We start from the raw sequence: 15,736 nt of genomic DNA, 5'->3' as shown, positions 1-15,736 counted from the left end.
GAGGTGCACCAGGTTTCCGTTTGCTGCGTCTGAGACCAAAGTGGAAGAAGATCTTAAGACTGCTTGACCTTGTTCTTTTCCTGATCGTTAATTTGCTGTTCCTCTCTGCTGTCCTCACGCTCTGGCCGCTCGTCACCCTGGCGGGCGATAAGCAGTCGGCAGGTGAGCAGAATGCCAAAGACGAGAGCGTGGGCGTAGCGCTTCAGGGGGTCTCCTACGAGCTGGTGGAAGAACAGGACGGCCAGCATGACCAGCAGCAGCAGGAAGTTGGCCACGTCCTTTGGTCGGCCTGGAACCAGGGTGAGCACCACGCCGCAGCCCACCTCCAGAGAGCCGATGATCTTACGCAGCAGCACCGAGCTGATCCCAATCTTCTTCAGGCCTGGCAACGCCTTGGCATAGCTCTTATACGCCCTTTTCTGCAAGAAAAATAACAGGTTTGTTTTTACACGTGTGCAAAATTAAACCAAGTTCACACAAACACCCATGGGTGGACATTTTAGGCTGTGTTCAAACTGTTAATCGCAAGTGATCAAGCGGGATTTTTTATGTCCAGATTTAAGCAACGTGTCTACACTACCGTTCAAAAGCTTGGGGTCACTTAGAAATGTAGTTATTTTTGAAGGAAAAGCACTTTTTTCTAATGAATATAACATTAAATGAATCATAAATACACTATATACATTGTTAATGTGGTAAATGACTATTCGAGCTGCAAACGTCTGGTTTTTAATGGAATATGTACATAGGTGTATAGAGGCCCATTTCCAGAGGTACATTGTGTTTGCTAAAAGCGTTAGAAGGCAATTGGATGATTAGAAAAGCCTTGAAAATCCACCAATAAAAGCAGCGTTTGAAGAGCAAATCAGTATTTCTAAAATTGTCAATGTCTTGACTATATTTTCTATTCATTTTGCAACTCTTTTGATGAATAAAAGTCTGACTTTTAATGGAAAACGCAACAAAAATTGTATAGGTCACCCCAAACCTTTGAACGCTAGTGTACATGAGTTGCTTTGGAAAGACGGGAGCGTACCAATGTAAACATGCTTTAGTCGCTATGGACATCGTCATGAAATACCAAAAAATGTTGAGTCTTTTGAGTGTTGATTATTTCTTTGTCATATGGAGCAAAGAAACCTGAAAATATTGAGATTTAATTAGCTTAAAAATCAAAGAAAAACACCCAAATTTATGGATCGAATAACGGTTGCGGCCCAACTCGAGTGGCACTAATCTGATTTGAAAATCAGAATTGACAATAGGGTTTTGGTGTCCACTCTGCTGATCTTATCACAGACTATTTACCATTACACCATCACCATTATAACGGTGAGACTGCAGATTGTAACTCACTCCCATTCCCAAGTGCACCAGGGAACTAGTCTTCATGGCAACACAAGATGGCAGCTTCCATGAAGCAAGGTCCTTGAATTAAGTAGATGCTCCATAAATCAGACCAGTTTTCATTTCACATGCATTGTATAGACTTTCTACCCACTCCATCACTGGACCTTTACACGTCAGAAATGCCCCAATTGAATCACAAACGCTGCAAAAATGAACCTGTAATTGAACCATGCACATGATGTCATATAAAGCCTGTCACAGCAGCAGTGTCTTGTGTCTTATTATCCACCGCTAGGGGGCGTTTTTCAACATCAGCAAGTGCATCCCTCAGAATGTGCTCGAACGCTCCGCCATTGCTCTGATAACTGTTCAGTTGTCGATAGCGATGTTTAAAAGAGAAGCTTTAACGTGTTTTAACAACGTGTAAACGCTCACATATGCGTCATGTATCAGGAAACACCCTGGATAAATTCATTCATTCATTATTATTCGCCCCTGTTCCGTCGTTAACGAGCTACTCCGGTTGAAACAATACTGATTTATACGTGTTTTCTGTGTAATTTAATGCGCCCACTGTGTTGTTTCATACATAAAAACACATCCGCTCGTTCACGTTATCATGAAAACACCGTTTCACACGAGCGCATCAGAGAAGCGTTTATTTAGGTCAACATCACCGTTGAACGGCTGCAGCCGAACGAGAACAATGGCCTTTATCACGGCTCACATTCACTCACCATCTCGCTGTACGCGTCTTTGCTGAGCCTCGGCGTTAGCTTGATGGTTCCCATGAACACGAAGAACAAGCCGAGGGCAAACGACAGCGCGACAATGGTTACCGTCCTTGGCGAGGCCATGTTTGTTTGTGGAGCCGGACGCTTCCCACACAAGCGACTGACTGGGTATGAATGAAGAGAGAGAGTTCCCCCCGCCGGTGAAGACGCGCAGCGCCAGGGGGATGGGGCTTCTGGATACTGTGGAGGAACCGCAAAGATGGCGGCGATTCAAGGATGCAAGAGTGTATAGCGCTCCGCCCCCCGCTGGCCACTCTGGGTACTGCAACAAAAAATACTCACGGGGCCAAAAAAGCAATTTTCTACGGAAGCCCATTTCCGCCAGTGTAAAAAAAAATTAAAAAAAATCCCACTATCTCAAAATAATTACATAATATCTCGAAATAATGAGATACGTCATTATTTTGAGATATAATCTCATTATTTTGAGATGCTAAGTCATTATTTTGAGATATCATGTCATTATTTTGAGATATTAAGTCATTATTTTGAGATATTATCTCATTATTTTGAGATATTATCTCATTATTTTGAGATACTTAGTCATTATTTTGAGATAGTATCTCATTAATTTGAGATACTAAGTGAATATATTGAGATACTATCTCATTATATTGAGATACTAAGTCAGTATTTTGAGATACTAAGTCATTATTTTGAGATAGTATCTCATTATTTTGAGATACTAAGTCAATATATTGAGATACTATCTCATTATATTGATATACTAAGTCAGTATTTTGAGATACTAAGTCATTATTTTGAGATAGTATCTCATTATTTTGAGATACTAAGTCATTATTTTGAGATAGTATCTCATTATTTTGAGATACTAAGTCAGTGTTTTGAGATACTAAGTCATTACTTTGAGATAGTATCTCATTATTTTGAGATACTAAGTCAGTGTTTTGAGATACTAAGTCATTACTTTGAGATAGTATCTCATTATTTTGAGATACTAAGTCAGTATTTTGAGATACTAAGTCATTATTTTGAGATAGTATCTCATTATTTTGAGATACTAAGTCAGTATTTTGAGATACTAAGTCATTATTTTGAGATAGTATCTCATTATTTTGAGACACTAAGTCAATATATTGAGATACTATCTCAATACTATTGCTGAAACAGGCTTCCATAATTTTCCCATTGACCACAATAGTAAAAGAGGAAGGAAAGGAAAGTGGAAAAAAAATGTTTATTAATACAATTTTTAAATATTCGTTCATCACAACATCCTCCTTGCTATACATACATGTTCATTACTCATTTAAAAAAGAAGATTCTGTTTTATAAATCATGTTTCCCTTTACAATTAAACCGTCATAGATTTATACAAACATTTTGGCCAAACACTCACACATATTTGTCATGATTTTAAAACATTTTAAAGTAATAATAACACTCATATATATATATATATATATATATATATATATATCATGCAGACATATACATATATCATGCAGACATGTCCTTCACTACACACTGAAACTTGAAGATTCATCCACAAAGGTTCAGGGTTCAGGGTTCAGGTCCGGTGTGGTCTCACAGTCACTGCCTCTGATCCTGACGTTCCTTCAGGGCGAGGATGGCTTTCCTGTAAAGATCTATCAGGAGACAGGAGTCGAGTTTTTAAAAAACAGCAGAATTTCATCACTTTAAAGGCGCCATATGTAAGATTGTGGTCAAAAACAGTTACTACATTCAAATTCAAAATACAGAGGTCTTTTAGGTTTCCTTTTCTGACGTAACTGGCAACCCGTGGTTGCTCGGCAGCTGAGACTCTACTGACTGCAATGATTGGTAGACGGCGGTAGGTGGCGCCACATGCCAAAACATGATTTCAAAACATAAACATGATTTGCAGTCTGCAAAATATATTTTTTAACGCAAATATTTTGTCTGTACTGTTGTTGTTGGTGAGTTCAGTTTGTTATATGAACATTATTCCTGAGTCTCTGTGACATATTAGGAGGATTTTATGATTTATTACATAATGCACCTTTAATTGTTATTGTGTCGGACTGATGGACGGAAGAAGTGGACGAGGTCTCACCAAAGGTCGCAGAGAGGTCCACGGGTTGAGAGTAAGCTCTGGGCATCTCCTCCGTGTTGATCTTATTCTTCCGTTTCACTTTCACAACTTTCCTCTTCTTCCTCTTTTCCCCTTTAGCTGCACACACACACACACACACACACACACACACACACACACACACACACACACACACACACACACACACACACACACACACACACACACATGTGACATAAGAAAGGTTAGATCTCTTAGTCTTGAACAGTTAACAAACAGACGTTAAAGGTCTCATATACAACCTTTCAGTGGCTTCTCGTCGTTGTCCACAGACTCTGGTGCGTCCACACTCTCTTTTTTCACCTTTGGTTTGCGCTTCATTTTGCCCTTTTTGGGAGGGATCAGGGCACTGTTGGCTTTCTGACCAGAGTTCTCCTGGTCTCCTTCATTACTGTCACCCTCCTCTTCCTCCTCCTCCCTCTGTTCAGTGGCTTCATCTTGATCTTTTTCACCTTCTTTGACCTTAACTGGCTTGTTCTTCCTCTTTGGCTTCAGCTTCTTTTTAATTGTCGACTCCTGGAAAAAAAAAAAAAAAATTTTATAGTCAGAGGCGCAGCTTGTGAACAGGCAACTGCTTGGGGCCCCGAGCCGATAGGGGGGCCCCCGACACTCGGAGCCTGAGGGCTGTTTTTACTGAAATGTGCAGTGAGCAGCCGCCTCCACGTCCACCTTAAACAACAATGACATCTCAGTAGTAAACCTCCCTAAAGAGGCCACACCTCACTTTAACCTGTGTGAAGTTATCGTTCTGCAAGTTGGAAAATGAAGAGGATTATTTACAGTGTAATGCATATCTTTTTTACTCAGTTTATATATGTTTTTTTCAGTTATTTACAGTATTTTATTGTTCTGTATATTTATATTGTTTTATAATGTGGGTTCTTTACAGTGTAATGTATTTTATATCGTTTTTTTTTTTAAAGCTTTTTAGCTATTTTATTGTTCTTTTCATTTATATTTTCAAATACTTTTTAATTACAAGGTTTTTCCATGTTATTTCATTCATTTTGAAAAAAAAAAATATTTTGAACACTGGTTGGAAGGAAGGGCACCCTGGGAATTTTTGCCCAGGGCCCCTACAGACTCTAGAAACGCCTCTGTTTATAGTGATATCTCGTGCTGCAACTAATGATTAGTCTCGTAATCCATTATCGGTGAGTGTAATCGGTTCATCCATGAATCGCTTCAGCTCTACAGTAGTGACATCCGTCTTATACTATAATATAATAATATATTATCGTATCATTAGGACGTCACAGTGATGACGGTCAAAGTCGAGAATAACCGACATGTTTTCCTGACCTTCTGCAGCATGTTCCCTATGGGCTGCAGCTTTCCTTCGCCCTCGGTCGTCTTCTCCTTGTCTTTTGGCCGATGAACACGACGCAGATCTGAGTTGCTGGTCTGCATTCTGAGGTGAAAAGACATTAAGGTCATTAACCGTTTAAGGTGCGACTCAACCATTTGGTCGACCACACTTTAAGTCACTATATCTCATTGAAAAATGCATCGAACTGAACTCACTAACACTAAATTAATGTGACTTGTTCTGAATGTTGTACTTTATGGATTATGCAAACCAGGTTTATTATGAACTGACGTCTCCACCGTTTGGTAGAGGCCTGTATCTGAAATACTGTATAGGGGCTAATTTAAAATATATATAGATTGATTGTCATTATTGTTATCATAAATAAATAAAATAAAAATAATAAAATAATAAAACATGCAAAGAAATATTTTTTCCTTTACTTTTTTCTTGGTGCGTATCTTAAAGAGTTAAAGGTGCCATATGTAAGAATGTGGCCAAAAACAGTTACTACATTCAAATTCAAAATACTGAGGTCTTTTAGGTTTTGTTTCCTGACGTAACTGGCAACCCGTGGTTGCTCGGCAGCTGAGACTCTACAGACTGCAATGATTGGTAGACGGCTGTAGGTGGCGCCACATGACACCAAAACATGATTTCAAAACATAAACATGATTTGCAGTCTGCGAATATTTAGTCTGTACTGTTGTTGTTGGTGAGTTCAGTTTGTTATATGAACATTATTCCTGAGTCTCTGTGACATATTAGGAGGATTTTATCATTTATTACATAATGCACCTTTAAGGTCATTGTTTAAAAGTCATTTTGGCTGTTTGAAGTTAGTTTGAATTCAAAGGCTTGGATTCTTACTGCTCTGCCTTGGTCTTCCTGCGAGTCTTCTTGGTTTTTCCATTCCTTTCCCTCTCTCTTGTGTCCAGATGCCTCTTGCTGTCGTGGGCGACACGGACACACAGCTCAGAATAATCCAGATTGACGGCTCGCAGCAGCCAGCGAAGGCCTCGCAGGGTCTTTCTGTCCGACCAGCGCCGCAGGTCCGTTAAGGCTGAACAAGGCTCCTGAGAAGGACAGGGCTGAGGTCAGTGTGTCTCTGAAGGTTTACATGCGTGTGAACCTGCCAAATCTACTGTCATCTGAGGTTTATGTGACTTACAATATGACACAGGGAGCGACTCTGGTTCACCAGCTTCTCCAGAGACAGTGTCTCGATCAGCTCGCTTCCCAGCAACGCGTTCATTTTGTCCTGTTTGTTTGCCAAACTGAAACAAGGACGTTACACGGGTTTGAATTTAAGTGGGTTACTGTTTACCTCTGTAGTTCCTCTCCTCAGCCACCAGAGGGCACTGTTTGCACAGCTCATGGTTCTAAAGATCCAGTGTGTAAAATATAGGTAGATAGATAGATAGATAGATAGATAGATAGATAGATAGATAGATAGATAGATAGATAGATAGATAGATAGATAGATAGATAGATAGATAGATAGATAGATAGATAGATAGATAGATAGATAGATAGATAGATAGATAGATAGATAGATAGATAGATAGATAGATAGATAGATAGATAGATATTGCACACCATTTCAAAGTAAAAGTGTTTTGTTCTGATGACAATAACAACGAGCAGATAAATATAAAATAGAATAAACACATTAAATCAAAATAACATGTAGGAAACAACCTCATATATATATTTAAATGTCAAATTTAATAATATGATAAATATTACCTCATGTATTATTATAAAAAGAGTCTTCACAGGTTTCATTATAATTAAAATTTTAAAAAGTTGTAAAAAGTGTGCCTTAAGGTAAGGAGCTTGTTTTTTATGTATTTTACAGTTTACAGAGGACAGAAAATGAAGCTTAGTGCTGAAATGAATGTGATCGGCCTTATCCACATAAACCTGATGCATGAGAGAGGAAACACCAGGGAGTCGTGGTCGTGTTCTTTATGTGACGTCTATTATGTGAAGGTCACAGAAGATTCCTGAAGTCATTTCCTCATTGAAATAAAGGGTGACCTGAGTGTTGCACTCTGCTGTCTCACTGATTCTCACACACTGGAGCTTTAAATCACTTTTAACGTGACTAACTTACACGAGTATGGGTTTCCCGGCCACTCTGGGCTGCTTCAGCAGATCGGCCAGAACGTCCCTGACCTCCTTCATCCTCTGCCTGTCACTGGAGTCCACCACGAAGATGATCCCATGGGCCTCAGAGTAGACCTCCCTCCAGCCTCCTCTGGACTCCGCTGAACCTCCCACGTCCAGCAGCGTGACCACGTAGTTCTCCACTCTCAGCTCGTTTCGTACGCAGCCGTGAGTGGGTCCTGCTTCCACGCCGTGGTGGACTGAAGACGACACACACACACACACACACACACACACACACACACACGGTGAAATATACTTTTGTTAAATGATGTCACGTCGTTATTCGTGGTTAAATCACTGTTACCTCTCAGCATTCCTCTGATGGAGGAGGTTTTTCCTGCTTTGTCAAGACCAACCACAGAAATGGTGACTTTTCTGCAGACAGATATTCAGAGTACAGGGTTTGACGTCAACATAATTCATTGTATAGTTAAACTGCTCTTATTGTGTGTTATTATTTTATTACTAACTGTTCATCTATTTATTTGACTTTTAAGAATTTCATTGCACAGAGAAACATGTTTTTCTTACTGTAAATATGACAATAAACTCTTTGAATCTTGAAAATAAATTTTGGTCACTTTATTAGGTACACCTGCTCTGACATAAACCCTACGTTGATGTGCCTGTAATGTTTGTTTGTGAGTTTAAAATGACACATATTAGCAAGTATATTTCTAATATTGTCAATATCCAGCCAGCATGTCAGATTCAGAATCACAATCCAGTTGCACACACAAGGAATTTGACTTGGTGTGTTTTGGTGCATTTAAATAGAATACAATAGAATTAGATTCAATTAAATTAGAAAATCAAAGAAAACATCAGACATAAAAAAAAATCACAACCAAACAGTATTTACATAAGGTGCAGCAGGTTGAAAGGATTTATTGTGGCTATTTTTGTATGTTTTGTGCTAATATGACCCATAAATCTACATGTGTTAACATAGGCTAAGTTGGAGAAATAGGCTATAATACGTCTACTTTAACACAATGTACTTTGTAAAAGCTGTACTTAACAAACTGGACACGGACAAACTCGTCAGTTTACAGACAGACCAGTGTTAGCGATGAACAGAAATCATGTCAGGCTGTCGGGTAAAATCATTACAGGCGTCAAAAATCAAGAAAGTCGGGTTAAGTCGGGTGCTGTGTCAGGAAAATCTTAGTAGAAGTAGAATAATCACTGGAGGTTTTATTGTCGCGGATGTAACACATACTTTTACTAAACCTGTGTCTTGATTGTTGTGAAGGTTTTGCCTTATATATATGTATATGTATATATATGTACATAGAGTATATAGAGTATAAGACATGCATTGCTGATTGCTGATCTTGGGTCAGACTCTCACCTGACCGGCTCTTGTATTTTGGAGACCCAGCTGCACCAGTTGCTCATTAGGTTGAACATGTTTACTGGAGGTGAACAAGTCGAGCACAGACGTCACCATCGTCTCTGGAACTGGTACCTGTGAAAACAGATGGTTCAGTCGCAGAGACGACACACGGTCACACACGGTCCAACAGACGGCGGCGCTGCTTTGAGCGAGTGACCTTTGACCTTAGCAGACGTGTGCAGATGGTCAGACACTGAGGTGGCGCTCTGACTGCCAAGTGTGTCGCTCTGTCTCTCTAGAATGGACCTGTCCTGTTTATATGCTACATCCTGTAAAGTGTGTGTGTGTTTGTCGTCGTGCCATGCACCAAAATAAACAGCAGATCTGTCCTTTGTAATCTGCTCAGACTCGTTGTGACTGACCTGTTGTCAGTGTTGTGACTGACCTGTTGTCAGTGTTGTGACTGACCTGTTGTCAGTGTTGTTAACAAACTGTCTCATATTCTTTCACAGTGTTGACCTTTTTAGACATTCAGCGACATCATAAGACATCGTCAGCGACATCAGTGTCACTGGACATGAATTGTACGTTTACTCACTTTACTGTAATTAACTAGGGTTTGTGTAGTTTTTAAAGTAATGTAAGCTTTGTACTGTACTTTAGTACATTTTAGTAAAAGTAAAAAAAAGAGTACAAAAAATTATAATTAGGCAGTGAGTGATGAGGACATGTAAATGATGAAGACAGGTGAACGATAATGAGGACAGGTGAATGATGAGGACAGGTGAACGATAATGAGGACAGGTGAATGATGAGGACAGGTGAACGATAATGAGGACAGGTGAATGTTGAGGACAGGTGAACGATAATGAGGACAGGTGAATGATGAGGACAGGTGAACGATAATGAGGACAGGTGAATGTTGAGGACAGGTGAACGATAATGAGGACAGGTGAATGATGAGGACAGGTGAACGATAATGAGGACAGGTGAATGATGAGGACAGGTGAACGATAATGAGGACAGGTGAATGTTGAGGACAGGTGAACGATAATGAGGACAGGTGAATGATGAGGACAGGTGAATGATGAAGACAGGTGAACGATAATGAGGACAGGTGAATGTTGAGGACAGGTGAACGATAATGAGGACCTGTAAATGATGAGGACAGGTGAACAATGAGGACCAGGTGAATGATAATGAGGACAGGTGAATGATGAGGACAGGTGAATGATAATGAGGACAGGTGAATGATAATGAGGACAGGTGAATGATGAGGACAGGTGAATGATGGGGACAGGTGAATGATAATGAGGACATGTAAATGATGAGGACAGGTGAACGATGAGGACCAGGTGAATGATAATGAGGACATGTAAATGATGAGGACAGGTGAATGATGAGGACAGGTGAATGATGAGGACAGGTGAATGATAATGAGGACAGGTGAATGATAATGAGGACAGGTGAATTACAATTAACGTGAGATTTGTGTCCCCTTGTCCTTTTTTGCGAGACGCAAGAAAAAAAAACTTTTTTACTTTAACTTAAGTACATTTTTAGACCAGTACCTTTGCTCGTACTTAAGTAAAAACGTTATCCAAATAGTGGTATTTTTACTTATTATATATATTAATATTTCAGTACTTTCCACCTCTTGATTCTGGTGTAAAGGTTTGAATGAAAACATGCATTTGTTCTCTCCTTGAGTTTGTGTCAAACAAGTAACCTGATCATTTATCACCCAGTAAAACTGTAAAAAGGACAATTAAAAACCAGTCAAACAGCAGTTATATGTTCATCACTTCTAAACAGCACACAGGTCATAAACAAACACATGAGCAGGAAATCACCTGATACAAATAATAAAAAGAAATTCAAGAAATACTCACAGAAGCAGGTCGATGTCCACGCATTAGTTTGGACGCTCGTCTCTGTCAACATCTTGTATCCACCGGGATTAAAACCAATTAGCTTCACACTAAGCCTTTGGTCACCTCATGTGGGAGGAGCTAATCCCAGAATCCTCTGAGCCACTACATCCAACGCCATTGGACGACATGGTTCTTCTCTGACTGGACCAAACGTACAGGAGCACATGTGACTGTGTGTGATCGTCTTCTTCCTGTTGTTTATTTGGATAAATGTAGGCTTCAGTCATGACATCATGATGACATAGTCACACTGCTCTTTAGCAGAGTTCACAGCGATTACTGAGAATTAGACGTGTCATGGTGACAGTAAACAAATAAACAATTATTTATGTGATGTGAAAAATGTGCTGAATACATGATAACATACATGAAATTTACCACATAACTCCAACTTTTCCACTGGGAAAAATGAAGTATATGTGGAAGTTTGAGCACAACATCAGCTTCTGTCTTACATCATGTTATTAATACATTATTATTATTAGGCAGCATGAGCCACTAGAGGGCAGAGTGTTCACACATTCTATTTCCAGGGTTCAGATCGGTTGCTGTGCAGTGTGAGGTCTGCAAAGAAAAAATACCTCCTGTGTTCCAGACCTTGACAAACTGGGATTTATTTACTCTAGAGATATTCTTCTATTTCCATCTTGTACATTTTTTATATATATTTATGTGTTTAATCCTGAATATATGTTGTTTTTTCTTCTATATGCACATGTATCCATAAATTAAATTCACAATCTTTTGTTTATAAACAGAGAGTGATGCGTGTGTGTGTGTGTGTGTGTGTGTGTGTGTGTGTGTGTGTGTGTGTGTGTGCATGTGTATTTAATCTTGTTATGTCATTAGACCAATGTCTAATCAGGCTCTGCCCTCCTCTGCTGAGTAGACTCACCACCGCCCTGTGTCAGCTGACACACACACACACACACACACTTTTGTACTTGCTGCATACTGAGGACCAGGTAAAAATGTTGACAGAGTAAGGACCAGCATTTCCACTTTATAAATCAACTCCATTACAAATATCTACTTCATGAATGACATCTATATAGAACTACTGTGTTGCAGTACCATAACATGTCTGCAGGTGGAGCCCCAGAGCAAAATAAGTGTGTGAAACATCAGGGCTGGAAAAAAAGGTTTTTGTACCAAATTGAGGATCTGTGTTAAAAACAGAGTATAACATGTTTACAACCTAAGGAAGTGATTTGAATGAAAACAAAGTGAGGACCGGCCAAAATGTCCTCACTTTGTAAAAATGACCTCACTTTGTTGGTTAAAAACCCTCACTGGTCCTCAGTATGCTGCAAGTACAAGAACACACACACACACACACACACACACACACACACACACACACACACACACACACACACACACACACACACACACACACACAGCATTAGCAGAGGACCACACCTCCATCTGCTCCTATTTCAAACATTGCAAACATATTTCAGTGAGCCTCCCAACTGCTGATTTTACAAACACAGTCAAAGATATATATTTAATCACATGTCCTGGTTTGACCCTCTTAGAGAGTCAATAAACTCTAGATTATTTCCTGTTTTATTTTGAAACCAGTTTCCTGAGGTGTGTGTGTTTGTTTATTTGTGTTAGTTTTCTTCCCTGGATGAATTCCTGTTGGTCATCATTTCACCATTATCAGTCAAGAGAGGCCTTTTATTTCCAGGAAAACATCTTCATTCCCGACGGTCCTGAAATTATGAAGCATAAGAGAAAATGTTAGTATTAATTATGGTATTGTGAAATAAAACTGTCTCTTAAACATGATGTTTCACTGTATTTCTCATTAAAACGCTACTCTCTATATTAGGCCTAATACTGTCTACTTTAGGCCCAATACTCTCTATACTCTCTATATTAGACCTAATACTCTCTAAACTCTCTATATTAGACCTAATACTGTCTATTTTAGGCCTAATATGCTCTATATTAGACCTAATACTCTCTAAACTCTCTAAATTAGGCCTAATATTGTCTATATTAGGCCTAATACTCTCTATATTAGACCTAATACTCTCTATACTCTCTATATTAGACCTAATACTGTCTATATTAGGCCTAATACTCAACTCAACTTTATTTATAGAGCGCTTTAGGCAGCTATAGCTGGTACAAAGTGCTTAACAGTACAATAAATAAAACATGGCACATAAAACATAGGAGACAAAATAAAAACAATAAAACTATAAAACAGTAACAATGTTTAAATAATAAAAAACAATAAAACTATAAAACAATAAAAATGTTTAAACACTAAAACAAGAGCAGAGTCTCATGCTGAGTTGAACGCAGAAGAATAAAAATGTGTTTTAAGATGAGTTTTAAAAATACTGACTGAAATACTGAATACTGACTACTCTCTATATTAGGCCTAATACTCTCTAAACTCTCTATATTAGACCTAATACTGTCTATTTTAGGCCTAATATGCTCTATATTAGGCCCAATACTCTCTAAACTCTCTATATTAGGCATAATACTCTCTATATTAGGCATAATATTCTCTTTATTAGGCCCAATACGCGCTATAATAAGGTTTTGATGTCCCATGTTGTCTACTTATAGAAGCAGACTGGTCAGTTACCCACACCAGAGTACAGTCATCTGTAATGACAAGCCTTCACACGTTCTGTTCACCTCCCTCTAAATATCAGGTTTGTGTGACATAGACGAGACCTGAGGCGACTGTGTTCAAACCATTGTCCTGTGGACGCCCACTGTGGAAGTAAGTATATTATATATAGTATATTAAATAACCACCACTCTGATGGTTTGCACGACATTTTGATGTCAGTTTTGTACAGTTTTGTTGCCCTTTTTGAGGAAATAAAGGACAATAAAGCGTGACACAGATTGACCAGTCGGAGCCTGGCTGCAACAACAAAGGTGAAAAACTCCACGTGGCTCCGGTCAAATCAAAGCTTAGATTCTTAGAGATGACGTCAGGTCACAACGCTCTCACTGTTGTTATGTATATAACCTGTATTTTTATACTGTTCTTATTTTCAGAAATGTGTTTTTCCAGTGTAAAAAACTAGGACGACCTACTTTATATAAAAGGTAAAAAGGTCATGTTGACATTGATCTTTGACCACACGCTGCTGCACACTCTGACTTTCTCATGCACTTTACACACAGATAATAAGAACATGATTTAAATGAGGAAACATTAATGTGACGAGTGAAAGAGAAGAACGCGTGAAGTTAAATGACATTTGAGTGTGTGTGTGTGTGTGTGTGTGTTCCTGTACTTGGGTCATACTGTACTTGTGTCATACTGAGGACCAGTGAGGGTTTTTGACCAACAAAGTGAGGTCATTTTTACAAAGTGAGGACATTTTTACCAGTCCTCACTTTGTTTTCATTGAAATCACTTCCTTAGGTTGTAAACATGCTATACTCAATTTGTCAAAAAAAAAAAAAAAAAAAAAAATTTAGACGACTATAGTATGACGTTTTTGTCAAATTTTGTACCAACATTTTTTTTTATAAGATTTTTTCAAATTTTGGACGACATAGTATAGTATGACGTTTTTGTCAAATTTTGGACCAAATATTTTGGCTCAATTTTTTTTTTTAATTTTGGACGACATAGTATAGTATGATGTTTTTGTCAAATTTTGGACCAAAATTTTTTTGTCAAAGATTTTGTCAAATTTTGGACCAAACATTTTTGGTCAAATTTTTTTTTATTTTGGACAACATAGTATTGTTTGATGTTTTTGTAAAATTTTGGACCAAAAATTATTTAAAAAAAAAAAAAAATCGAAAAAGTTCTCCAGCCCTTTTTGCTCTGGGGCTCCACCTGCAGACATTTAATGGTACTGCAACCAGTAGTTCTTTGTAGATGTCATTCATGAAGTAGATATTTGTAATTGTGTTTATTTATAAAGTGGAAATGCTGGTCCTCACTTTGTCAGCAACCCAGTCCTCAGTATGCAGCAAGTTCAAGAATGTATGTGTGTGTGTGTGTGTGTGTGTGTGTGTGTGTGTGTGTGTGTGTGTGTGTGTGTGTGTGTGTGTGTGTGTGTGTGTGTGTGTGTGTGGCAGCTTCACCCACTGCAGCAGGTCACTCTAACAAGGCCAAGTCCTAAAAATGGAAGTGAAAGAGAAACGCTCTGATCTATTTATGCTCGACCGTCTGCTGCGTTTCCATTTAAACAGGAGACAAACACAGTGTGTACTGTAAAAGGAAAATAAAAAAACAATATTGTATTTTATCCTCAGTATATTTAAATTGAAGAGGCGTTCGTTTTTCCACACCACAAAACCACACTGACTTTTATCGAACTGGTTTTTAATCTGCATCTGTCTCATCACATGGTTTGAAAACTTGTCTTTTAAGAGAAGAATTTGAATGACTTTGAGTGTTATACTGTAAGATAAGATAAGGAAATGTGCAGAGTTAGAGCAGCGTACAGCCACAACAATGTAGAATACTATTAAATACCACTAAATATGTGCAAGGCAACAAATGAAAATAATATGTATATTAACAAGTAAACAGTGCACATGTGTTGCACATGGAATGAGGACGTGTTGGTGCAGGTGTGTCGACTTTATTTACTTATCTATAGTTTGTTTACTTTCCTTTTTGCTCTATGAGCCTCAGTTGGAATTCTTTGTCTCACTTTTTTTACTTTGTCTTATCATGTTATTATTTCACGTCATTGATATGTTTTAGTCTTAGTTATCTGTAAGATGTTT

At 38.5% G+C, this 15,736-nt stretch overlaps 2 protein-coding genes across 2 annotated transcripts; both read right to left on the bottom strand.

The window, feature by feature from the left end:
- Positions 1-53: 53 nt before the first annotated feature.
- tmem35 (transmembrane protein 35) lies at positions 54-2,207 on the bottom strand (the record flags this gene model as incomplete). Its single annotated transcript, XM_083891225.1, has 2 exons — positions 54-419; positions 2,088-2,207. The coding sequence occupies 2 exons, from the start codon at positions 2,205-2,207 to the stop codon at positions 54-56; spliced, it is 486 nt and encodes a 161-aa protein (XP_083747351.1).
- Positions 2,208-3,698: 1,491 nt separating this feature from the next.
- Positions 3,699-10,968, bottom strand: arl13a (ADP-ribosylation factor-like 13A; the record flags this gene model as incomplete). Its single annotated transcript, XM_083891090.1, has 10 exons — positions 10,958-10,968; positions 9,081-9,197; positions 8,031-8,101; positions 7,671-7,923; positions 6,723-6,828; positions 6,422-6,627; positions 5,545-5,653; positions 4,485-4,758; positions 4,204-4,320; positions 3,699-3,754 (listed from the first exon to the last, which is right to left on the bottom strand). Exons 2-10 carry the CDS (start codon positions 9,137-9,139, stop codon positions 3,699-3,701), a joined length of 1,251 nt encoding a protein of 416 aa, XP_083747216.1. The 5' UTR covers positions 9,140-9,197; positions 10,958-10,968.
- Between the last annotated feature and the right edge of the window lie 4,768 nt (positions 10,969-15,736).

Source organism: Microchirus variegatus (assembly GCF_963457635.1).
Source record: "Microchirus variegatus genome assembly, chromosome: 6".
Taxonomy (NCBI): Eukaryota; Metazoa; Chordata; class Actinopteri; order Pleuronectiformes; family Soleidae; genus Microchirus; species Microchirus variegatus.
This window is presented reverse-complemented; position numbering and strand designations above follow the sequence as displayed.